This window comes from Pipra filicauda, unplaced genomic scaffold (genome assembly GCF_003945595.2).
Source record: "Pipra filicauda isolate LSUMZ 115617 unplaced genomic scaffold, ASM394559v2 scaffold334_size1588553_pilon, whole genome shotgun sequence".
Classification (NCBI taxonomy): Eukaryota; Metazoa; Chordata; class Aves; order Passeriformes; family Pipridae; genus Pipra; species Pipra filicauda.
In genome coordinates this window covers 810,504-835,460 of record NW_024104459.1, presented here as the reverse complement: position 1 = coordinate 835,460, position 24,957 = coordinate 810,504, and the positions used below count along the sequence as shown (strand labels likewise).

The 24,957-nt window shown below is 42.1% G+C and overlaps 1 protein-coding gene across 1 annotated transcript in view; it reads left to right on the top strand.

Moving 5' to 3' along the window:
• UTP20 (UTP20 small subunit processome component) overlaps window positions 1-24,957 on the top strand; it is a 62,206-nt gene that overhangs the window by 25,453 nt on the left and 11,796 nt on the right. Inside the window, exons 24-50 of the mRNA XM_027739218.2 lie at window positions 149-234; window positions 741-866; window positions 1,400-1,566; window positions 2,079-2,287; window positions 5,177-5,320; window positions 7,624-7,703; window positions 8,565-8,788; window positions 9,718-9,862; window positions 10,309-10,396; window positions 11,237-11,380; window positions 12,011-12,061; window positions 12,152-12,304; window positions 12,821-12,976; window positions 13,377-13,517; window positions 14,316-14,453; window positions 15,653-15,792; window positions 16,319-16,398; window positions 17,241-17,530; window positions 18,019-18,158; window positions 18,630-18,786; window positions 19,544-19,642; window positions 20,247-20,414; window positions 21,108-21,274; window positions 22,172-22,313; window positions 22,611-22,727; window positions 23,501-23,671; window positions 24,465-24,593. Coding sequence (XP_027595019.1) covers window positions 149-234; window positions 741-866; window positions 1,400-1,566; window positions 2,079-2,287; window positions 5,177-5,320; window positions 7,624-7,703; window positions 8,565-8,788; window positions 9,718-9,862; window positions 10,309-10,396; window positions 11,237-11,380; window positions 12,011-12,061; window positions 12,152-12,304; window positions 12,821-12,976; window positions 13,377-13,517; window positions 14,316-14,453; window positions 15,653-15,792; window positions 16,319-16,398; window positions 17,241-17,530; window positions 18,019-18,158; window positions 18,630-18,786; window positions 19,544-19,642; window positions 20,247-20,414; window positions 21,108-21,274; window positions 22,172-22,313; window positions 22,611-22,727; window positions 23,501-23,671; window positions 24,465-24,593 — 3,852 coding nt within the window. The remainder of the gene's footprint in view (window positions 1-148; window positions 235-740; window positions 867-1,399; window positions 1,567-2,078; window positions 2,288-5,176; window positions 5,321-7,623; window positions 7,704-8,564; window positions 8,789-9,717; window positions 9,863-10,308; window positions 10,397-11,236; window positions 11,381-12,010; window positions 12,062-12,151; window positions 12,305-12,820; window positions 12,977-13,376; window positions 13,518-14,315; window positions 14,454-15,652; window positions 15,793-16,318; window positions 16,399-17,240; window positions 17,531-18,018; window positions 18,159-18,629; window positions 18,787-19,543; window positions 19,643-20,246; window positions 20,415-21,107; window positions 21,275-22,171; window positions 22,314-22,610; window positions 22,728-23,500; window positions 23,672-24,464; window positions 24,594-24,957) is intronic.

Here is a 24,957-nt window from a genome sequence, read left to right as displayed (position 1 = left end):
TCTTGGCCTTGTACTGACAACACACACATTCTCTTTGCTTTAAGTTCAAAACCTGCTTGAGTTGGGAGCTTTTGGGTTGTTTCAGTATTTTTAGTAAGCACTTTTGCCTTCTAGATGGGACTCATTTTCTTTCTGTTGTTATTTGCAGTTACTGTCCCATCAAGACCAGAATGTACAAAGAATAGCTCTTGACTGTATAATGACATACAAGCATCCTCATCTACTGCCATACAGGTAAAAGCTGCTGACATATCAGAATCCTGCTTGGGGTCAGTTGCCTCAGAGAGAGTCTTTCCTGCATTTTTTGAAGACATATTATAAAATTTTAATTTTAGCCAGCTGTATGTTTCATATCTAAGACGGAATATAAGGTCTTGAGGTTGATCTGTGTCTTCTTTTTTGTTTGAGGAAAATGATAACACTTCCATTCTGTCCCAGAATAGTGTCAGAAGTGCTTAGTAGTTCCATCATTTTCAAAGAAGTCTTTTGTACTGATGATTTATGACCACCCAGAGAAAGTGACAGCATAAAACTGTAGTTTATGATTGAATAAACTCTACATAATTAGCTTGAACTTGCTGGCTTTTTAAATATTTTTTATAAAAAAGTGAAAAAAATAATACTTTAATATTTTGTGTATGGCATAGATTATATAGGTAAGTACTTAGATATAGATGCATGTATATGTCTGTCTGTCTATTTTTATAACCCTGCCCTCAGATAATGTTTATTACTCTCAGGGAGAATTTGCAAAGGCTACTGGAGGACAAGAGTTTTAAAGAAGAGATAGTCCATTTCAGTATTTCTGAGGAGACCTCAGTAGTAAAAGCAGAGCATCGACCAGATCTCATCCCTGTTCTTATGAGGTGTGTCCTGAAGTGTGAGTTTAAAAACTTTGTGTCAGAATACCGTGAGCAGAGATGTAATGCTGCTGCTTCTCATTTTAAAGTTGAGATAAATCTATGGTTAAAGATATAGTTTGACAGCTTAGTTTGTGATCTTCTGTGTGGGTTCCATATTAACACATTTATGTAATGTACTTTGTTAATGGTGTTTTCTTTAAAAGCAGCATTTTGGTGCGTACTGTTTCTGTTAAGGATTATAGAGAACTGTGAGAACATTTTAGTTCACTGAGTATTGCCAGCTGTTGGCAGTGATATGAGTTGTCATGCAGGTAACGAGCTTTATACCTGAAGTCTCCAGCAAAGCTTCCGTTATAGTAGCAGAAGCTGATCTTTCACTGGGATATTTTTGGGCAGTGGGGACCCTGGAAGGGAGAACTTCCACTCAACTTCTCAGTAGAGAATATTTTTAAATGGAGTTTCTCCTGCAGAATAAGAGGCTGGAAAAGAGATGGCTTGCTGAAAGCTGATGCAACTTCTTTTTTTGATTCTTGAAGAATTCTCTATGGCAGAATGAGAAACAAAACAGGGAGCAAAACACAGGGGAAGTCTTCAGCAGGCACTCGCATGTCAATCGTTCTGCGATTTCTTGCGGGCTCACTGCCAGAAGAGATACGGATGTTCTTGGATCTACTCTTTGAAGCTGTGAAGCAATTCAGTAATGGTAGGTACAACCACGTAGAACCTGGGCATATGGTACCTCCTGACCGGTAGAGATGTGGGAGGATAAATATGCTTAGTACTGTTATGTGCTTGTCTCTTAAGCACGCCATGAAAGGATGAAAGGAAATCCTTGGTAAGGGCTAGGATTCCCCTGAGTTCTTCCTTACAGAGCATGATTGCTTTGTTTTATGTGTCCAAGGTCAAAAAACCTGGATGATTTGCCACAGCTGTGCCAGTAAGCTGTAGCAGGCCAGGAATGACGAGTGGCTGCCATCATAGGCTGGCCTGCATTTGATGACGGTAAACAGAGGTTGTAAAGTGCTTTGATACTGTAGCAGTGGGAGATGTCTGTGTGTCACAGAGATGGAGTCCTTGTCCTTATTTTAAAGGTTGAATTTGTGTATCTGTAATTTAGGGCCAAATTACACTATTTTTCATTGAAAAATTATTCTTGGTAGTGGGTGTTTTCTTGCTGCCTCTCTAGATAATTTGCTGTCCCTTTGCCTATCACAGGGCCTTGCCAGACTGCAGTCCTGCAAAGTATGTCAGAGCTGGATTTAGCTAAAGTCCTACCTCTTGGGCGTCAGCATAGCCTCTTCAATGGTCTGGAAGTTGTGTTGAAAAACATGGGACATTTGATCCAGCAATACCTGCCTGAAATTCTACAGATTTTGCTCTGCATGACTGCTGTGGTATCCTGCATCCTCCAGCAAAGAGAAAAGGTACAATATATGCAAACAATACACAATCAAACATGTAAATTAAATTTCTTTCCCTCCTCCTCCCCTTAGCTTACACATATCAACACACCTTCTCTGGTTCAGGTAAAGATAAGTTAAATGCCATTGTGGAGTGAAGCTTAGCAATTAGATGTCTGTCAAAATAGAGGCCAGTGATACTTGTCTGAAAGTGCTGGAGGGCTGAGGCAGTGGAGGCAGAGTTAATGCATTTAGAAAGCTGACTTGGCCTACATTTTTGTTTGAGGCACCAAAGAGGGAGTTGGAGGTGATCTCTGTGCATTGCTTCTTCCTGTTTTGTGGTGAGAATGGGCATGAAGGAATGCTAAATGATCTGTTCTAAAGATGTAACAAGATCTTACAGCTGGAAGTTGAAATTTGCCTTAAAGATGGAGTTTCTTGGCTGCCATGATAAAACATGAGCAAGGGAAGGAGAGGTTTTAAAGTTCCTTGGCTGAGGACTTCAGAGCAAAACTTGCGCATGAGGTGTTTTGTTGCAGTGCTAGACCTCAGGGGAGCTCAGCACTGTGGATGATCACAGCAATTATCTACAGTGATTGTAGGGACACAGGAAGAACATGGCTACCAGCCACGCTTGCAGCACATGAGAAGCAGCTCTGTGTCAGGAATAGTCTACTAATGCAGTGTCACAATTTGCGTTTTAGCCAGGTGTCTACAGAGCACTGCAAATGTTTTTGTCTCTGGCTGGGAAATGGCTGTATATACAGAAAGGGTCAGGTGAGGAAAACATTCTGTTAAAGATTGGCTGCACCTAAAGGTGGGGCATGTTGGCTTATTGCTCTCTGTACCCAGGAGAGCAGCACAGAGATCCCTGAGCTCTAGTCAAGCTATCTTCCCCAAGCTGTTGCCAGTTTAGAAGCTATAACACTGAGCCAGGCTTTTCTGTCTTTCTGGTGCAGAGCCTGTCTGTATATGAGGTTCACAAGCTGCAGTCGTCATCATCGCTGCAGTGGTGAAAGGCATTAGGAGATGATGCACTGAGCAAGTGGGATAGGTAATGAATGTTCTGTCACCATGCACATGTGTTCTTGCCAAGACCCAACTGCAAGCATTCGAGGTTAGAACTTGCCTTGAAAAAAACCCATCAAACAAAGCAAGCCCTTGCAATAGCCGCTATCCAAGGTCTCATAGTTGCCTGCTGGCTGCACAGAACCTTGTGACCATCTTAATTTATGAAGAAGATGAGCAAATTTGAGGACAGCAGCATCCCACAGTCTGACTTTAGGCAATGGATTGCTTATGCCTATGTGTTTTCAACTAGGAAAGGAGTTTTAAAAGCCGCCTCATTCGTTGCTGGGATAGTCGCGTTTTGCCTGTGTTGCTACAGTAATCCTGTCGTTGTGTAATGTCAGGAGTGACAGTCCCTCATTTCTCTGAACTTAATTTAGCACTTCATTAGTCCATGAGATGTTAAAAGCTCAGGGAAGAGTGTGAGAAATCTGTTTATCTTGACTAATGATTAGAAGACATTCTTGGAGTTTGAGAGTAATTTATTGCAGGCTGACACTGCCTGGAGAGTTAAACATCAACTTTGACCACTTTAGGACAAGTTATTAATTTACTGTTTCCTACTGATTATGTTCAGTATTGAGTTTCTTCTTCCTCTCAAAAGACTTAATTTCAGAGAACTGCTCTTATGGTGATTGAACAGTGGGAGACCCAAAATTAATTCACTTGGGGGTCACTGTTAGCAATAGTAGCCTGGTTTGGGCTTTCTTTGGGCTTTCAAACAGCTCATTTGCTGCCTGGAAGCTAATTGCACTCCCATTAGTACATATTCAGCACAGCTTGGGAGGTCCTGGGCAAGAGCATGATTGGTTGCTTTTCCACCATCTTTGTCTTTTTTACCTGTGATTTTGGGTGCAAAGGGAATATAGAAGTGTGTATCATGGTAGAAGGTAGTGTCTTCAGAAATCAATAGGTACATCAAATAAAAACAAGAGTGATGTCTTTCAGTGAGGTTTTGACACCAAAGCTGCTTTGCAAAGTAAGAAATATAAGCATTTGTTCTGTGTGTTGGTTCATGATAAGTAATGGAGACCCAAGACAGCTCCTGTCTTGGACAGTGGCCTTTATTTGCTCTGACGTGGCTTTGTTGTTTCCGAGGCTGGAGTTCAGTACCTCTGCACTGTGGAGCTACCCCATCTGTTTGTGCTGTGAGCTGCATTGCACAGTATGGAAATAATTTAGGTTACTGAAGTCAAGATTCTTCTCAGGGAGAAGAGTCAGAATGCATCAATGCATGAATAACTTCATGATTAGCTGATTTCCTTACTGAAATGTTTTCTCCGAGAAATGCTATGGAACGTGACCGCTAAATGGGTACAGGAAGCATCCTCCTGTATACAAATGCTATACCCCCCACCTCATGCCACTGGAAGACGTGATTCACATTCTTGCCTTCTCTGTTCCTCCCCCCTTCTCTGCTTTTCTCTTTTCTTCCCAGTAGAGTGCAAAGTACAACTTCACTCTGGAGGGTTGATTTGGGTCCTTTCCAGTGTAAAACAGAATTATTTCACTATCAGGGCTGGAAATGTAATTGTGGTGTAGCTTTCTGCATTTTGTCCAAAAGGAAGAGATGCTGCTGTTTTAAACCTCTCAGCATGGATTTTTTATGAGCTGAAGGAGTCCTGTGTGACCGACTCAATGCAGGAACAGGCATCTCTTAAAAAAAATTAGGTCAACTGTGAGATGTAGATTGCTATTGTGAACAAATTACAAGAGAAAACAGAGATTTCTGCAAAGATGTTTCTGTGGTCAATTAATTGCTGTATTTAATTTCAGAGCAAGTAGTTAGCAGATGTTCTGAAAAGGTCTTAACTGGGTTGAGGTTTTTTTGTTTTATTTTTACAGGTCCAACCTAGATTGATTAATCCACTGAAGAATTTGAGACGTCTTGGTCTCAAGCTTGTGGCAGAGTTTTTTTCTGATTATGAGACCTACAACTTTAGTGTGGAAGAGATTGATGCAATTTTCCATGCAGTAGTGTGGCCTCAGGTCAGTATTTCTTGGTTTTCCAAATAACTTGTGTGAAACATGTACCGTACAGAGAACTCCAGCTGCACTGGAGTCCATCGTGTCAGCTATGTCTGTTACCAGATTGGATGTGGCCTCAGACAGATTCTGGCATTCCAGTGTCTCTGTACAAGGCCAGCTCCTTGGCTCATGTCTGATTAGTCCTGGAATAATCAAGTCACAGGTTAAAGTACAAATTAATTAATCTGAATAAAATGTGTGCCATTTCTTTGTTCTTTAACCACAGAAGCAGACTTCTTCCCTGGATGCTTCAGGGGAGCTAAGTAATACTGGTCACTTATAGGTGCACTTGGCTACTTTCCTGTGTGACAGTTGTTGGGCCTGTGGTAGGGGACTGCAGAAACAAATGCTACTGCAGGAATGCAGGGACCCAGCAGGGTCTGTCAGTGGGCTGTGTGCTCTTGTGCCTGCCCGCTGGGACTTCCATGTCAGCACAGCGATAAAGCACAGGGTTGTGGCTTTTATCAGAGAAATTCAGATCACCTCTGAGCCGGAAAAATGCACTATTGTGAGATGGAGAGAGAACACACGATATTTAAATGAAATTGTGCTGTCTGTGTCAGTACACTGGGCTCTGGGGTTGTCAGGGAATGCCTGTACCAGCTGCTGGGTTGTCTGCTCTAAAAGTAGTTGCCTGTATGCAAAGAGTAACTGAGTAAGAGGGTCTGACTCCAACAGTGCTTTTCCACAGAGGCTTTTGAGGTATCCAGATGTCCAACTTCCTTGCAGCAGAAAAGCCTGTCAAAGAGCACTGGGAGTAACTGCTGTGGTCTGTGAAACCCCATAGCTGTTTCTCTAGACATCATGTTTGTTTACTCCTACCCTGTTTCTCTGCTCCACCAGTAACAATATGTGATGTGTTGTATGTGTATGTGACAAACAGTAGATAAATTAGTACCAGGGAGTGCATGTAGCTCTGGGCTGGTTTCACTGGGCTGAGCAGCAGGGAGTTGTATGGTCCTGGTTTGTCCATGAAGTCTTCTCACAGCCAGGGTGCCATATGGGCAAAGCAGTGAACATTTACTGCAGTCCCAGAGCAGTTCAGGCATGTGGTTCAGGCTTCAAGTCAGCAAAGCACTTAATGCTTTCAGGGAGCATTGTGTTTGCAAGTGCTGAGTAACTCTGAACAAGATGTAACATTGTTATTAAATAGTTAGAATGCCTTATAGATGTCGGGAAGACAGCTAGTTTTGGAGCTTGGATGGTAGTACGATCCAGAAGCTCCCTCTGGAGTCCCTACCGGTGAACTCCATGAAGATTTGGTTTTGGCAGAAGAATCCTTTTGACTTGTGCGTTTTGCTGCAGAGGCTCAATATCATTAGCCTGCACAGCAGCATTCCTGCAGGATTGGATTAATGGTTTACTCTTCATTGTATGTCATTCAGGAAAGCTCTGTTTTATCCAGGGGAATAATATTACCAGCCTTTAGGACAGGAAGCTTTCTAAGATCTTGGCTATGATGGTCAGACTACCTTCTTTCCTATTGTGCTCAGATCTTGAGCAAACTGAGCTAGTCGAAACTGTGCATGCGCCGTCCTGGCTACCACCCCCAAATGCACTGGAGCCTTCTCTGCCTAGGTGTTGACTGACAGTGCCCTGCTGACAGTCCAGCAGTGGTCAGAGTGGAAACCCAGCTGTATGACTTGGATAGAGCCTGCCGGGTTGTGGAGTAGCAGAGAGGAGAGAGCCAGACCTGTGCTGGGTCTCTTTAACCCATGTCCAGTCATTGGAAGGAGCAGCAGTTCCTGTGTATGTCTTAGGCTGGGCACCTCTTAGATGGGGTTGTTTGGGCACAGAACCGTCTTAGAAGATCCCATTCATGGGGTGCAGTACAGTGTTCAAGACTCTCCCTGAGCAGAGAGGGTGCTTTTATAGCAGCGAGGCCATGTAGGTACAGACCAGATGCTGGAACGGAATGTGCTGCGGCCAGGGCATAGAAAATGTGAGTGGAGTGAGTTTTGGGTGTTGCGCTTGAGATCTCATAGGTATGTCTGAGAGAGGTTGCCAGGTCTCTGTGGCAAATATGAGGCTTCATGGGGAGCTAGTTTCAAGGGGAGGGCAAAAATGACAGCTGGAATAGTGCATAAATAGGAGTGAGATAATCTGAATTATTTGACAAATATTGAGGAAGTTGGGAAAACGAGAATGAAATTACTTCATAAAAAAGGTAAACTGTAGAATATAATGTCTTCGTTAGAGATGAGGTTTTTGAGTGGCTTTACTTACTTGTGTAGCACTGGTATCTGATTTTTTTTCTCCTTCAGGTCTGCAGATTGGCTTCAGAGAGTCAGTATTCTCCAACTTTTCTGCTCAGACTCATTCACACCTGGAGTAAGAATCCCAGGTAAGTGTTCTTCCGGCAAACAAGCCTAAGTACTTCTGAATACACAAAATTCAAGGTATGAATAATTGTGTCAAAAAACATATTTTCTTTTTCCATTAGACTGTTATTCTTTTGATAGCCATCAAGGCAGTTGGGAAGCCAGTTTATGCAAGTGCTCACTTTTTAGTAGGCTGCTTTTCCCATATATTAACAACTAAGCACATATGTAGCCCAAACCCAACTCAAAGGTGAGGAGGAGGAGGCCTGACTTCTTAGGATATGTCTGTCTTGACCGATGACTTCCTAGTCTTACAAAGTGGGAAGTCAGTTTTACAATATATAATTCTATTTATGTGTTTGTGAGTCTATTTCTTTCTGTTTTATGTAGGAGTATGGCAAGTTCAGCATAGAATCTGTGACTGAAAGTCTGTTACTGAAAGTTGTAAGAGAGCTTTTTTCAATGCAGACACTGAAATATTCCAGCTCCGCTGTCTGGAGTGATTTTTGCCTCTTCCACAGACTGCTTTTCCTTTGTCAAAGTATCTGGTGTTAATTTTAAGACATAATTTGTAAGCATGAAGACCTTACATACAAACTTCTGTAAAAAATGGTATCAGATCATTAGGCTAGGAGCAGACTAACAGGAGACTCAGGCTGTGAAAAAAGAGTTAAGTTTAGATGATGCTACCTTGAAGCAAGAAAAGGGACTTTATGACCTCTCAACCTCCATTCATTCTGTTTTTTGTGACACTGTTCTGTGGTTTTTTGCACTTTTTCCTTGGTTGAAGTAGAAGACAGCAATTTTTTTTTTTATGACTTTTTGCTCAAAAGAATTATAAGCTGAAAATTCTGAACTTAATGTTTTTATAATCTTTCTCTCAGGTATTTCCCCTTGCTGGCCAAGCAGCAGCCAGATCACCCAGAGTATGATATACTGTCAAATGTGTTTGCTGTGCTGTCAGCCAAGAACCTATCTGAGGCCACATCCAGTCTTGTGATGGACATAGCTGATAGCCTTCTCAACAGCCCAGATTTTGAACCCACGGAGCAGGTTTCCAGTTTGACTGTGACTGGCTGTGTTGTCATCACTGGAGATATGACAGAAGGTATGCCTGCCTAAGAGTTGTGAGAGTCCTATTGGGTGCTTTGGATGGAGGTATTAGATTATGATGAGGTTGTCTTGCTGGCTGAGAATACTGGGGAGAGAGACCTCCCAGTGGAGATGGCAGTGTACAAATTTGTCTTGTCATGCTCAAGGACTGTAAAACTGTGCTTGTTTAATGACTAATGAGATCCACGTTTGAGTGTCAGGGTCCTGAGCATGGAGAAATTCCTTATGAAGAAGGAAAATGTGGTGTTGACCTGCTTTGACTGTGAAGCTTTGACTGATATAAGTTTAAGAACTGCATTGCTGACTTGGCTCTGAGCCTAACGTCATGTTTTATATAAAGGCCCCCTTCCTGTATGCGCATGATCATCACTTTGATGTTTAGTCTGTGCTCCCTGACAGGAGAGACCTGCCATCTTTGAGAGGTAGTAGATAGGAATGGTAGTGTACTGTGTTTGATGCTGTGGAGCCATTTTTCACCTGTAACACCCAAAGCTAGTGAAAACGAGAGTGTGTCCTTGTTATGGCAGCTTTGATTTTATGCAGGAGGTCAGTGGTAGAATAAAGAAAACCACACGTATAAATGCTGCAGTCATTTTAGGAGATGGTTACTACCTCTGAGGAACGTCCTTGGTATGTTTTGATAAGCCCACACTAACCAGGGCTGTTACTGACATCTCTGAGGAGAGTGTTTATTCTCTGTGCGTGCTTTCTTTGGTCCCATCTCAGATGCATTAGACTTGGTCACAGCAAGTGCTGATGCGTGTTCCCAGCCACCAGCTGCCCTACACATTCATAGCTCCCATTTATTTTTTCTTTCACTGATAAAACCTTTGTCTTAATTTCCCCTTTGTTTGTGCAGGGTTGGATCTCCCTTCTGTTGCTTGCAGCAGAGTTGGGTGTCGCTAACTGTTGCATCCCTTACAGAGCCCCTCAGCCTCGGTTGCCGCTTGGTTCTGCCTCATGTTCCTGCCATACTTCAGTACTTCAGCAAAACAATGTTAAATGTGGAGAAGGTGAAAAAGAAGAAGTATAGAGCTCAAGTCAGCAAAGAGCTGAGTATACTTTCCAAGTAAGTGATTCTTTAGAGCTCTTTTTAACTTTAGCTAGTTAAAAAGCTAGAAGGTGAGAGGAAGAAAGAGTCTTATTGTAATAGATTCCAAATTAAAAAGCAGTATGTCTCAAAATATTTAAATTTGGAAGTACTTGAATCTGTCATTGACATTGCAAGTTGCTGGTGACTGAGGCGATAAGTTTTCAGAAGTTGATTCTAGCTGGTTTTGTTGCTAGTACTCAAAATCAATGCCTCTTGGGGATAGGAAAAGGTACAGAAATGCCTGCAGTCATGTGGAACTGAATAGTTAGGCTGATACTGTGAATTTGGTACATACGCTCTGTTTGCCTGGATGGGCTGACAAAGCCCTGTGAAATGGCACTAGTGCTGACAGAGTTCTTCTTTGCTCTATACTGGTGATTGAATGGATATAAAAGAGTGAATTACCTTGTTGTATTGTACAGGATCAGCAAATTTATACAAGAAAAGAGTCAGAATTCAGTGCTTGTGAGCCTTCTCCTCCCTTTCCTTTATCAGAGTAACATGGAGCAGGTAGGTAAAAGTTACTTCTTCCCTCTATTAAACACATATTTTTCTTTTAATAGTTTGTTTAAGATGCAGTTGAAAGTCTTATTGATTACATGCCATTTCTCATGATCAACCTGAAGTCAAGTCTTCATGTGTTCGTGATCTGCTCAGAATGTGGTGCCAATGTGTGTTGATGTGTATAACTCACTCAGGGGTGCCAGTGCCCAGACTGACTCTGTTCCACCTGCTTTGCCACTGTAGTCAATCCACCAAGTTACTTGCACTGTTTGAAATAAGTACTCTTCTTCACTGTGGATTTTATGCATCCCAAATCCAAAGCATCTGGACAGCAATATGAATACATATGGTTGAGTATGTAGTACTTACTGTGTAATGGGCAGTGCTACATTGGTCTGCTGCAGGATGAAAGGCAAACCTTATACAGTACCGTTCTTGGTTTTAAAATCTGTGAATCATTAGGGGACCACATATGATTTCTGTTCAGTGAGATCATACAAGTATATGGTGCTGTTAATGTTCATTTCACAGATTAAAGAAAGAGTACTTTTTAAAACTCTGTTAGTTCTCCTGACCAGTTTGAGAGTCATTTGAGGAAAGACACATAAAAGCAGTCTTCATTCTGATGACAGTCTTCTCTAGCACTGTGCTTGTATCTAATTGAAAGGTTGCAAGTACTTCTGAGAGATTTAACGCTTGCATTGTGTCCTTCTAATTCTTTGTTCTCATTTAGTATCTCTGATCTGAGTAAAGTACAGCAGTGTTCACTCTGTGCCTTGAAATATTTCCCAATGAAATAATCTCCTGAGGTTTCAGTTTTTATTGAGAGTTACCTGTCTCTTTCAGGGTACAGAGATTGACATTCTGGAGACAGTGCAGAACTTGCTGAGGCATTGCGCAAACCCTACAGACTTTCTCAAACCACTTGCAAAGCTTTTTTCTGTCATCCAGAACAAACTGTCTCGAAATAAGTTGTGCTTGGTATTTCAGGTATTGCATTTTTACGTGTCTTTCTGTGCTTTTTTTTTTTCACTTGTTCTAAGAGATCAAAAACAAAGTAAGTAGCAGTATTTATCTTTGTTGTACATAACTTTAAAACTCTTTTTAATCTACTTCATCTGTTAAGTGAAAGTAACAGAAATGGTAGAAATTAATGAGCTGCACAAAGCTGTGTTAAAGTTTCAGCTTACAGCTTGGTTGATGTGAACCTCACCAGGGCTCTTTATTGTAAGAGAAGCCAAATAAAGCACTTAATCCATAACAAATCCTGTATATTGATGAAATAAGAATGGATTTCAGTATCCTGAAGATGATTTTTATTTGTATTCTTCTCTCACAGATTTATGGTAGGCTGTTTTGTATTTCTTTGAAGTAACTTGCATAACTTAGCAGGAAACCTAGGAAACATTCAGTGTAGATATTTAGAAACTTAGGAACTTAAAACACACATCCTCCAACTCACAGGAGAAAGGCTCTTATGAGTGTTCTAACAGGAGAAAGATTAATGCTGTTGCTTTATTTATTTTTTGTCTCAAGTGATAAAGTCTTGAGCTATCCGAATTTTTAACAACTGTAACAGTTGTTTAACAGCTATAACTGGTTTTTTATGTTTCTTTTTAGACTTTATCTGACTTGGACGGTAAATTGAAGTATATTACTGATGTTGTTAAGGTATGCACAGTTTCTTTGCTCACTTTTCTCCCCAACATTGTATGATCGTGTTTCTGTAATTTTGCGTAACAACTTGTTGCTCTCTCTTAGCTGAATGCCTTTGATCAACGACATCTCGATGATATCGACTTTGATGTGCGTCTGTCAGCGTTTCAGTCCATCACAGTCCACATCAAGGAAATGCAAACAGTGGATATCAACTTCCTCATCCCTGTTATGCACAACTGCTTCTATACCATCCAGGTCAGCTGAATATTCCTTCTCTCGCTTTGTGCACCATGTGTCCATGATGAATCTAACTTTAAAATTATTTCCATTGCTGTTTTTTGGAACCATGCAAAAAGCATATTTGGCACCATTCAGAAAGCATATTTAGGTCTTCTTACGAACACCTATTTTTAAGTTTTGTCTGCTTCCCTTTTCATCTCTGTGTCCAGAAGTTCAAATACAGTGCAGCACACCTTTCTGTCAGTGAGGCCTGGAACTTTGCTCATTTTGTACTGTATAAAAGGCATATTACAGTCTTGAAAAGCTGATTTTCTGTTTGTGGCAGCATGTTCTGGTTGTGTGAGCCTGCTGATAAACCTGAAAGGATTTTTCCTGATGGGAAGGATGAGCGTTAATTTGGGACTAGAACTTTCTATAGGAAAGCTCTCAAGAGTTTCTGGGTCTCTACGGTGGTACTGTTCAGTCCAGGCTTTTGGGGAGAAAAAGGTGTCATACCCAGACTCACATGGTACAATTTCTTCACCCACTCAGCTAGGGGATATGGCTCTTAGTGACAACGCAAGCCTTTGCTTGACCACTTTCATCCACCGACTGGCAGAAATTGACCACACAGAAGATGAGTACAAGGAGCTAATCCAGCACACTCTCCTGGAGTCTGTGAGAAGGGGTCTGAAGAGTAAGACTGAGGTAAGGCAGTGGTGTTTGATCACACATCTCCAGCTGTCTTCAGGACACTAGGGTAATGAGACATTTTTTTGTGTGAGTTCTCAAAGTCCACTGCTGGGATAAAAAGTACGGGAACTCACTATAAACTTACCTTTCATTTAAAACCTTATAAAAATCTAAACAATTATATAACTTAGCTATCTTATGTTTCTTTGCCATTGTTCATCTTTTCTTAGTTGTGGCTCGTTCTTTGGAGGTGAGACGTTAATTTATCTGCTATACATAATATAGGTATATTTGCTGTTACCAAAAAATAGGACATGTTGGCCTGAAACACTTGTAAACTACAGCATTGCAGTTCTGAGGAGTGTGCAGCAGCCTCTCCAAGGGGTACTTAACATTCACTGGTTACTGTTTGCAGAGCATCCAACAGGACTACACATCATTGCTTTCCTGCCTCATTCAGACATTCCCAACAAATCCTGAATTCCGGGATTTGGTCCAGTTGACCAACCGCCATGATCCCGACATGGACTTCTTTGAGAACATGAAACACATGCAGGTAAAAGGCAATATACATTCCTTAGTGCCTCTCTCCCCCTGCCAAGCAAAAGCATCTTACTGTGGGGGCATGTTTTGCAAAGCATCTATACATATTGCCTACAGAGAAATTGAACCTTTGTCATTAGATACTGTTACAAAAAAAAAGGGATGTGGGCATCATCACAAGTGAATCAAAGTCATGTTTCTATCTAGAAATTTCTTGGGTTTATGATAGCTCACAGTCAACAGCATTGGCAACATTGTCCTGAAGATCCCTCTGACACAGGCAGGGAATGGGTCTTTTATTTTTCTAGCCTGTTCCCTGCTGCTCTCAGTCTGGAGGCTCTGCAGCCCCTTTTCATTCACGGACCTTTGTAATATAAATGTTGCACAAAGCCCGGTCTCCTGATTTTTCCTACAGTGTGAAAATAAGTTTCTTCTGCTTTCAGAGATATAATCTGAGATAGTCTTTGCTGCATCTGTAGTTAGATGCAGTCTTAAGTTTTTTCCTTGTAATTTTCTCTGGTCTTTGCATCTTATATCAGTTGCCTCCCTTGTCTGATACCTGAAGATGGCATAGTCTTTTGATTGTGAATTCACAGGGAAATGTTCCATTGAGTTGGAATGTCTACTGATGCAAAAGGCTAGTGAAAGCCCTGGCACTGAAGGAAAAGGGCACGGCCTGTCCTTGAAAACAACCACAATATGTTTATTACTTAAAACTGAGGCATTTTCAGAACTGCTGGATGTATGTGCTCTTTCATGGTAGCTGTGACTTAAGCACCACCTTATTTATTGTCTCTCATGTTTGACTCAGATCCACAGGAGGGCACGAGCTCTGAGAAAACTGGCGAAGCAGCTCACTGAAGAAAAGCTTGTGCTGTCTTCTAAGTCCCTGCAGAACTACATCATGCCTTATGCTACGACTGCCATTTTTAGTGAAAAAATGCTTAAGGTAGGCTCTTTTAATTGAATGCATCCACATGAATGTCTTCACCTTTTGTATATACCATTGTATATACCTTTAAAAGAATAACCACTTTAGAAGGCTGATATGTTTGTGGAGTGAGGGTTCCCCTTTCAGACAAAAGCACTGGGCTGCTTTTGATGGCAGAAAGAGGGTTTGGAAGGTGCAGATGCTGTCTGGGCCCACTCCTATATATGCTAAACATGTCCTCTTTCTTGAAGGTTGATCTCTCTACCTGTTTTCAGGCTAGGGTTTTTTGTTGTGTTTTAGTTTTTTACTTGGAGTTATATTTGTCTTAATTTTTTGTAATCAGGTTCTTATTTTTTCTTCCTCTGCCTCCGTACTGCTGTCTTCCTTTTCAGTGCCTAGTAATTGAGGTGGGAATAAATACTGTTTTCTCTGAAGTTAGAGGGAAACTGCAGAAATTGTTTGAAAACATCTAAAATAAAGTTTGAAGGGTGACATTTTGTTAGTCACTTTCTACACGTTATTGAAAATATCTGCAGTGAAATTACTTGTAATGTCAGTGTGGATAGACTTTCTATTTGTGACTTTGAAAAACAGGGTTTCACACTTCTGTAGTTCCCTGCACACTATCAGGAGAACAACAGAGCTGCTTATGTCAAACCAAGTAAACGTCTAATTTACTTGCTGTCAGAAATATTCTTCTGAAGCTGAAACAATTAGAGCTTAGGCACAGGACTCAGCACCTGCAGCCATACAGACTGTGCCCATTGGTAGAATGACTGAGTTGCTCTTTGACCAAAAGGCAGTAAAATGTGTTGATTGAAACCTTGGTGAAGAAACAAACACATTTTATTTCACATCTTAAATGGGTTAATGATGTATAGTTATAGTAGATCAGCATAACCCAGCAATGTGCCATGTGTCTGTGGTTGGATGTCTTGACTGGTTGTTAGTTCTTGACGCAAGGGAGCCCATAGATGTGAGGAAAGTTTAATATATGCAGAAGTATTTGGAGGAATTGGGTCTAGAGATCTGCTTGGTGAACTGTGATTTTTTTTTTTTTTTAATTGGTGCTCTGGAGGAGATTTAAAAATGCTAAATCCCAAGCATCCCCACTAGACAGACATTACTTCTGGCGCTTGTTGCTTTGAGTAAAGGATGCTTTAGACACATGATCACTGTGAATGCTAACAGCAACTGAATATCTGTCTTTTGAGCAGCATGAAAATATGGTCACAGCCTCGGTTGAAGTTGTTGGAGCTGTCTGCCGACACCTTTCGTGGTCAGCATATTTATACCACTTAAAGCATTTCATCCATGTCCTGCAAACAGGACAGATCAGTCCGAAGCTGGGAGTCAGGTAGGTACTGTGAGCAGCGTTGGTCTGGGTTTCTCCAAAGAATGCTAAGGCAAAATTCAGCATTTTGAGGAGCAGCACATGAATTTTAGCCTCTCCCCTTGGATGAGAGATTGCTGAGTTTGAGGTGGACTTATGCAAGTGAAAGTAGGCATAGCATTGCAGCCTGCAGGTACAAAGTTTTAACAAGTCATTACTTTCTCACACCACATCTCACTGAGTCCATGCCAGCATTACCAACTTCTGCTTCTGTCAGGCTGTCCCTGGTCCTGGGACACTCCATTGCTCCAGTACAACTCTCCATGACGTTTCACAGTAATCTAGATCACAGAATGCATCTAGTTGAGAAGTAACCAGTTTTTATTTTCTGGGTTGATTTTTCAGGATAAACCCCCATATGGTGCAGTGTCACCTGCACCAAATCTGAAGTTTTCCAAAAAGTGCTTATAAGATTCTTCTGTTGAGTTTGTCTATGCAGCCTCCTCTTTTTGTGCAGAGGGCTGATCTTTCTTTGTGTTTCCTCCTGCAGCTTGTTAGAGACAGTGTTGGAAGCCTTTCACTTTGACCATGAAACACTTGAAAAGCAGCTTGTGACCATTGACAACCAAGGTGAGGTTTCTGTGCCTGCTTGTAGAAACACTACATCTAACTGCTCAAAGTGCAGCTAATCAAAGTTTTGTGTTTTGCTCTTGAGGTCAGCTACTCCCAGCTTTTTAAAACATGCATATTGGAAGCTAGTTTTGACTTGTTTCCTGGGGAGCAATGCAGCAATTCCTCCTGTGTGTTGACGAAGTAAGGAGAGGTGGTGGGAGCCATCTCTACATTACCTCTCCATCCCAGGCATCTGTAAACCAAAACAGCTCAGGCTGGGTTTAGGCAAACCTGTGTGGTTCTCAAGGTCTGCACTCACCCATGTGGCTGCTGACACATCTAATTTTTTTTGTCCTTGATGTTGGCTGCTCTCATGGTTGTCTGAAGCCTGAGAAGGGTGCTGCGTGTCCTCACCTTGTTGCCCTTGGCATTTCATGGGAAGAAGTCTTATCTTTGGTTTCTTCACCATTGTGGTTACCTGTCTTTCCCTTTTGGGGAAAAGAGAAGGATATCTCACAGCTGTGCTTGTCAGTACCTCTTGCCTTGTGAAATTCTCAAATGTGAGTGAATGACAGTTCTCTAAGGTTCGAGCTCACTGACCTTTGCTAAGCTGACTATGGAGTTCAGACACAGAGTAAACTAGTCTTTGCTTAAAACCTGGCTCTGAATGGTGATTATCAGAAACCAGCACGCCAGAGTTTTTTTACCTGATAAAAGAACTCTAATGCTTATTGGTGGTTTGCTGTTGCTGATGAAAGGTAGGAGCTTTGTCTACAACCAAACCGTCACATGAGTCTTGATTAAGGGCTCAAGTTTTGTGATCCCCTGTATTGACCTGTGCTTTGGCAATTACTTGACAGAAACTGCTGCCATGGACCTTGAACCAGTGATGGAGGCTGAAGAAGCCATGGAACTGGAGCAGAGTGAAGGGGAAGAGGAAGCAGTTGAAGAAAAGAATGAAAAGAATCTCTCTGAGAAGCCAGCAGAACCTGAGCAAGCAGCTGAGACATCTGAAAATGCGGAACAAGTGACCAAACCTGTTTCTTTCTTACCCCGAAATAAAGAGGAGCTGGAGTGTCTGATCAAACACATTCAAGATACAGTTACAGTCAACATCTTGCCTAAATTGCACAGGTGTATTGTTGCAAAGGTGAGGAGCTGATATTGGAGAGGTGTTTTGCAGGCCTGTGCTGCTACTGTTAAGGTTGGGGTAGTATTTCAGAGCCAGTGAAAATGGAACACATAAGAAAAAAATAGACACAACTGGAGAGAGACCATCTGAAAACTGAAAAAACACTTCATGCCCTTTGTTGTGTCATGGAGATTACTGACAGACCCTCTGGTCAGTGTGGATGCGATGTCTTTATTTCCCTGCTGAGAGCTGCCTTGAACCATGCAAGTGAAATGGTTCACTTTGTGCCGGCTATTGAAGAGTTCTCAGCCACTTGCTAGCACCCAGCCTAGTTTCTGTATTGAAAACACAGGGATTTATCCCACCTGTCCTTTAGCTATCTGGGTTTTTCCTGTAGTCAGTAGAGGATAGCAGCTTGCCTTATTGGCCTCTTCTAAGGTTTGTTGAGAAAAAGCAGGATTTGTTTACATATATTAAAAGTGCATTGTGTCTTGCTCTCTTAAAAGGTTAAAAGAGATGAGGAGCACAAGCTTGTGAAATCCAACATTGTGAATGATGATGAGGTAGTTCGTGTCCCATTAGCTTTTGCAATGGTCAGGATGATGCAGTGTCTTCCCCAAGAAGTGATGGAAGCCAATCTACCAAGGTAAACCGCTCTGGAGTTCCTTAAATGCTGTTCATTGTGCTGGGAATGAATGCAGGCACCTTTCTCAAGCTGTGGTTATATAGAAAGCTAAATCCAAGAGGGACATCCTAAATACTTCTTTTGGAAACTCCTTTTCCTAGTGACATTCCCCTCAGAAGTCAGCATTTGATTTCTATAAAGCTAAGTTTGAAAGGAACTTGGTAAATCCTTGCCTAAGAGCAGAGCTGTGAATCAGGGTTCAGAGGCAGGGGTGGTAGTGCTAGGGAAAGAATATGTACAGGAAGAAAGGACAATCAGTAAAACATCCTGGAGGACAGTAGGTGTGCGTATGCCTGTAAAGCCTCCGTGTGAGGCTGGCTTTGAGTATAGCTGTGGCTGTGAAGCAGGCCTGAAGAGCAGCCTCCTTAGCCAGCAGCGTAATTAATTCTGCTCTCTTTGGAGGTGAACTAAGCTGTCTATCTCTGTTTCCAGCATCCTGCTAAAAGTCTGCACGTTTCTGAGGAACAGATTTCAGGAAATACGGGACATTGCCCGTAACACCCTCACTAAAATCATGGAAGTGTTGGGAGTGCGGTACCTTCTGTACATCTTGAAAGAGATGCAGTCTGCTCTTGTCCATGGGTACCAGGTAATGCTGAAATTCTTCTGCTGCTGCTCTCTGTAGACTTTGTTAATGTGTTAGGAGGAGAATCAAAGGGAAGTTCCTACTGAAATGGTTTTGCACTGGTAGAGTAGCTTGGTATAATGCAACTAAATACTGTTGTTAGTGCCTGCATTAGTCTTTATTATGCCAAGTGTCAAATGACGGTCTGTACCCTCAAAGAACTTAGAGTCTAAGCGATTTTCCCAGTGAGGAGTTGAGGTATGGAAGGGAAGGATGAATTTCTGGTTCCAATAAGATTAGAGGAAATCTTTCCAATAAGGTCATTAGGGCTAAGCAGTATCTGTGGTGAGTTGCCACAGAGACTGCATAGACAGTATGTAGTGATGCTAATTGAAGTCTTGCTTTCTAAATCCAGAGCTACAGCCAAGGCTCTGACTATTAATTTGTCTTTCCTCTTTCCATGGGGGTTTGGGTTAAGAATAATTTTTCATGTGAATTACCACAGTGGAATAGCATGAGCTTCTAGCTGCTCTAACAGTGAAAGCACGAATTAGAACACCCTAAATTATATCAGTAAGAACACTGGGGAAAGAGGAGGTTCCAGCCCTCTTGCCAGTACGTGGAGGGGACAGGGGTCCTCTTCCTGCTGCTGCTACATGGATTCTCATCCTCCCAGTGCAGCATGTGACTGGTGTCTCTGCTGTGGGAGTCTCCCCATCCAATATTATTAAAGAGGACAATGCAGAACTGTGGAAACATTATCTGTTCTCTTTTTCTCTAGCTCCATGTGCTGACTTTCACTGTGAATCTGTTGCTGAAGGGCCTTACTACCAGGCTCAGTGCTGGTGATTTGGACCCCTGCTTAGATATCCTGATTGAGGTAAAAGCTATTTCAAGACTGAAGGAAAGAGCATGATGACATGCTTGAGACAGTGCTTCTGGGAGGGAAGGGTTTCATGTAGACTGTCTTGGACTTGGCAGCAAACAGGACTGTTGTGTCTGTACTGCAAAGGAAGGAGGCTTGTCTACTGAGGCATCTTGTAGAGAAGTCAGGTATCTCTGGGCTGTATCTCAAGTATCTCAGCTGTATCCTGAGCCCTGCATCCTGAGAGGGAATGGGTTCAAGATTAAGATACCTGTTTTCCCATACTCTAAATGGCTGAACAAGTCAGTGGAATCTAATTAGTGCAGTCCACAGAGACCAGGAGCTGAGCTGGCCACCCAGATGGGGTATATTTGGATGTCTTGGTCTAAATGTGGTCCCACTTCTTGTATTGCAACACCACAGAGGGTGTGAGAACAGTGTTTTTATCTGGTATGCTCAAATAGGGTGTTCTGTGTTGACAAAGGAAAGGTAGACATGATTTGTCAGAAACCTGAAGAACTGTTTTTTTCTGTGAATGGGGAAAAACGGTGTTGTTCTCTTGCTACTGGAGGAACCTACTTTTCTTCTCTCATTCACTTCTCTTGCCTGTTTTCCGAAGATTTTCAACCAAGAGTTGTTTGGGAATGTAGCTGAAGAGAAGGAAGTGAAGGGAATTGTCTCCAAGGTTATGGAAGCACGCAAAAACAAGAGTTATGATTCCTATGAAATTCTTGGAAAGTTCGTAGGAAGGGGTCAAGTGACGAAACTTATTCTGCCACTGAAAGAGGTAAGAAAAGTCAGCCAGAGTATGTCTTAACTGAGTATTCTCGATTCTGTAAGGTGATTCCAGACCCTCTGGGTGGCTACTGTGAAATCACCTATAAAATCCTGCTCTGGTTTCCCATTTTCCTTTTGGAAAGCAGTGTGCAACCAGCTCACAAAGTGAGACTTTACTATTGAAGTCCAGGTCAGTGACTGGCATTCTGGGAAGCTTTTAACCACTGCTAGAGAGGAAACATCTCACTTGGAGTTCTCCATGCCCTCTTCCTCTGCCTACTTTTATATCCTCTGGAGCTCCAAAGTTCTGCAAGGCTTCTTTGTGGTTTGTGCATGAAGGAAATGTCAACAAAATGTATTCGGGGTATGCCCATGTGCAATAATTGCCTTTTCAAAGATGCAGTTTTTAGCAGAGTGTAAGCTCATGCAGAAATGGAGCCCTGGTTTGCTCGTTAGCTCTTAAGTGTCCTGGTGGCGATAGGTGAACTGGCTGGAGGCTGACAAGAGGCTAGAGAGAAAGGGAGGGATACTGGCGCAGACCCGAGGCAATTCACTTAAATGCTGTTCACATAAAGAGCTGGGGACTCTGACAGCATGTGATGAGAGAGAAATTGGTCTAGTTTTTCTCATGATTTCTGAATATAGATGACAGATCATTGCCATCATGCTTCCCTCTTGAACTCTCGTGGTTGTGCCTTTGCAGATTCTGGAGAGCACTACAAGCTTGAAGATAGTTCGGAAGGTGCATGAGGCACTGCGCCACATCGTGGCAGGACTGATCTTCAATTCAGACATGAATGCAGAATCCCTCCTCCTCCTCAGCCATGGACTAATCAGTGAAAATTTACCTCTGCTCACTGAGAAGACCAAGTGAGTTCCAGGATGTTATCCAGATGGTCTGTTACTGGTTGGGAGGTTTGCTTGCAGAAATGGTAGCTCTCAAATCCAACTGATCAAATGCATGAGAGTTTCTTTGCTTTCATTTGCCTTTGTTTTCAATGTAAGTGAATTATTTGGGCAGTCAGAGGGCAAGGAGAAAGCTTAGAAATGGGAGTTAGCATTTGCTGAACTCAAATCTACTCTTGCAAGTGCTCAGGACCTTCAGCAAGGCCTTTTCACTGTCTGGTTAGCTGGTATATGCGTTTGGATGAAGGGGCAAGGAACAGTGTTTAGAAGCAGGCTGCAAACATTTCCATGGGGCCAGGAACAAGAAAAAATGCGGGCTTTGACTTTTTCGCTTTGCTGCTGGTGCAGAAGACAGGGAGAACCATCAGATTTTCTCTCCATCTGATGGTGTCACTGCTCAGAGCTGGGACTGGGTGTCCTACATTTCTTATGTTACATAGGCCAGCTTTCTCTAGGACCTGACAGCTGTTTGCAGACTTCTTGGAGCAGTGTTTGTAAGCCATCAGTAATTGAAATACATAATCAGTAATGAAGTGCAGTTGGCAATGGCAAGAAGTGTATTTGCTTGAAGGAACTTCCAAAGTTGATCTGTCTACTGAGAAGAAAAAAGTGAGGATGTTGTGCAAATGATTGTGCATTTGTTATCTTTGTAATGGTGGTGTTGTTCTCAAGTCTGAGAGCCCCATCTGTCATACTGCTTTCAAGTTCATTTTATTTTGTTGTGGTCTGTCTGTAACCTGCTTTTGCTTGCTGTGAGCAAAGCAGCTGAGCACAGTCCAGCTCTCTTCGCTCCCAGCAGCAAGATTGTTGTGGAGAGGGTTGATATCTGAATATTCTCCTTTGCCATATACTGCTTTTCAGGAAAAAAGTTACCCCTCCTCCAGATCCTCGGCTTCAACCAGAGAGCTGCCTGCTGCTCCAGCCCACTCCCATGAGAGGAGGGCAGAAAGCACTGGTCAGCAGCAGGACTAACACATATATCTTGGTTGATTCAGGACTTCGGGTAAGGATCTCCTCAGGTACAAAGCTTTGCATTCAAAATTTTTGTTAGGAGTATTCAAAGCAAAGTATTCTGGATATGTTGTGTTAACAGCACAGCCATTAGCCTTAACTTTATTTTACATGTCGTAACTCCAATGATGCCTCTTAGAGGGCTATAAAAAGTGCTTGGCCTGTTGCAGATATTTGGATGGGATATGGCATAAATTCTGTTATAACCTGAAACAATGGTGAGACTTTACTTGACTTCTTTGAGTTCCAGCCTGACTTTGAAATGAATGTCCTGATTCTTCTATGACAGCTGCTGCACATGAGCCTAAAGAGGTCCAGAGTAAATTCTTCTGAGGAACATGCTTTGGAAATGTTAGACCCTTTTGTTCAGCTGCTTATAGACTGCCTGAAATCTATGGATGTCAAGGTATAGTTCTGAGCTGAAGTCTGTCTGTTCTGTCTGCTCTATTAAGAAGAGTTCTGCCCACAAATGTCATCTTGCAGTTGATGGGCAAGAGAAGAGAAGGATGTCTGGTTTTCAAACCTGATTTAATAGGTGTGCAGATTACATCATTTGAGGGCATGTAATCCCAAGGGGGAGGAAGGTTTATGGCTGATGGAGGACTGAATGCTCTGCTCTGTGTTGCAGGTTCAAGTATGGGCAAGTTCTCCTAAAGCATGTTCATACAAGGAATTCACAGACTATCTGTGAGGATGTTCATGAGGTCCTGTGGCTGCTGGGAGCAGTGTTGTCACAACTGTGGTTTCTTTTGATCCAACTCCAATGTCTTTATTCCCAGCACCATAGGGAGCCACTTCTGGGGGCAGCTTTTGGTTTGAGTGAGCCTAGGGAATCTTTTCAACTTTGAATTTCCTAGGAGTGGAAGGCACGCCTCATACCCCCACCTAGAGTGGGGCTTTCTGTGTCTTGAAGGCACCTCTGCTTCAGAAAGAGTTCTTGCCATTTACTGAAAGCGCTGTTACCTAGTAAAATCAAAGAGAATATTGGAGTGGCAAATAGTGCTTTTAGAACAACTTTGAGATACCCTTTGTGTTATCTATGAGTTGTTTGAAAGAGGTTGGGTTTGTTAGCTAATTGCCTCTTAGTACAGTTATAGATAGCCTGACCATGTCTGTAAAAGAGTGAGAAAAGCGTTCTCTCATTGTACCCACATGCTGTCCTTTGGCTCTTTATTCCAGGTGATAACTGGTGCTCTGCAGTCCTTGGTATGGATTTTGAAGTTCCCTTTGCCTTCTATCAGTACGAATATGGAGTCACTGATCAAGCAGCTTTTCCTCTTGCTGAAAGAGTTTGCCAAAACAGGAATAGCCAAAGGCCAGAATTTCCACCTGGTTGTGAGCTGTTTCAAAGTAAGTTGGACCCAACTCTGCTCATTTCTATTTTAGGATTAACTTTCTAGAATGAGACTTTTCCAGTTACAGATCCTTCCTGCAGCTGTCCATGGAGAGATAGTTTGGAGATCACAAGCTAGTGAGGAATATATGACCTTGATGATTCTTTCCCAAGTACAAACTGAAAGAAAGTTACCCCCCAAAAATGCACAGCTTGTGTCTGAAGAAATGTTTTTATAGAAGCATGTTTGCCTTCTTTCTTTGTTACACTAGTATGTTGTTCCACCCTCTCCTTTTAGAGGCATCAGCTTTGAATTTGAATAGCTTGCTTTTAACATGATTCATTGGAGTAAGCCCTAGCAGCTGAAGTGAGACGTGGGAAGGGGCAATTAATAGTACTAAAAACTATTACACTTATACAGTGTCTCCCTTTATATGTCTTCTAAATGCGTTGCTGAATTAATTACAGCTTCATGACCATAAGGGAAAGTTAGAGTAATTCAGTGCTGAATGCCAGTGTGATAAGAATTTTTCCCTCTTCTCGGTTGTGTTCCCACATAATGGTTCATGCCTCTGAGCATCCTCACTCATTTCAAAGACTAGTCTGAATTTGTATATTCACTTGTGTTTAGTTTTTGTCTCAAAATTGCCATCTGAAAGCAAAAAGTGATGAGAACAGTGTTAACTACATGTTCCAGAGCAGCAGTTTATCTTTTTAAGATGAAGTGCTATAAATAAAGTCAGACTTCGGTGTGGACTTCTGTTTTATGGCACTGCATATGTAATGACAATGTGCAATTTGATTTTGTAGTGTGTAACAATGCTTGTGAAGAATCCAAAGAGTCAGATAACAAGCAAGCAGCTCCAAGTGTTGCTTGGCTTTGCTGAAGAAGACATTTATGATTCATCACGCCAAGCCACCGCCTTTGGCCTTCTCAAGGTACTTCTGTGCAGCAGGCATTCGGTTCTGTGAACCACTGCAGTGGCAGTGATTCTGCTCCCTGGTGAAAGGCTATACATCTCACATCACGAACAAGCTACAGATGCTGTTAAGGCTCTCTAAGAGGGGAAGAATCAGCAAAGTTTTACTGTTTGACTTGTAGTCACTGTTTAAAATTGTTTGGGAGGCTGTTTTATACACATGCATATGAGGATGTACTTGGATCTGAGTATGTTTTTGCTAAAGAATCAACATCTCTAGTCATTAGACCAGGTGTTATCCAAAAGAAGCAGGTATGGATGTGTAAGGGATGTGTAAGCCACCTTTTCTTCTTTTTTTTTTTTTTTTCTAAATTGCTCTGGCT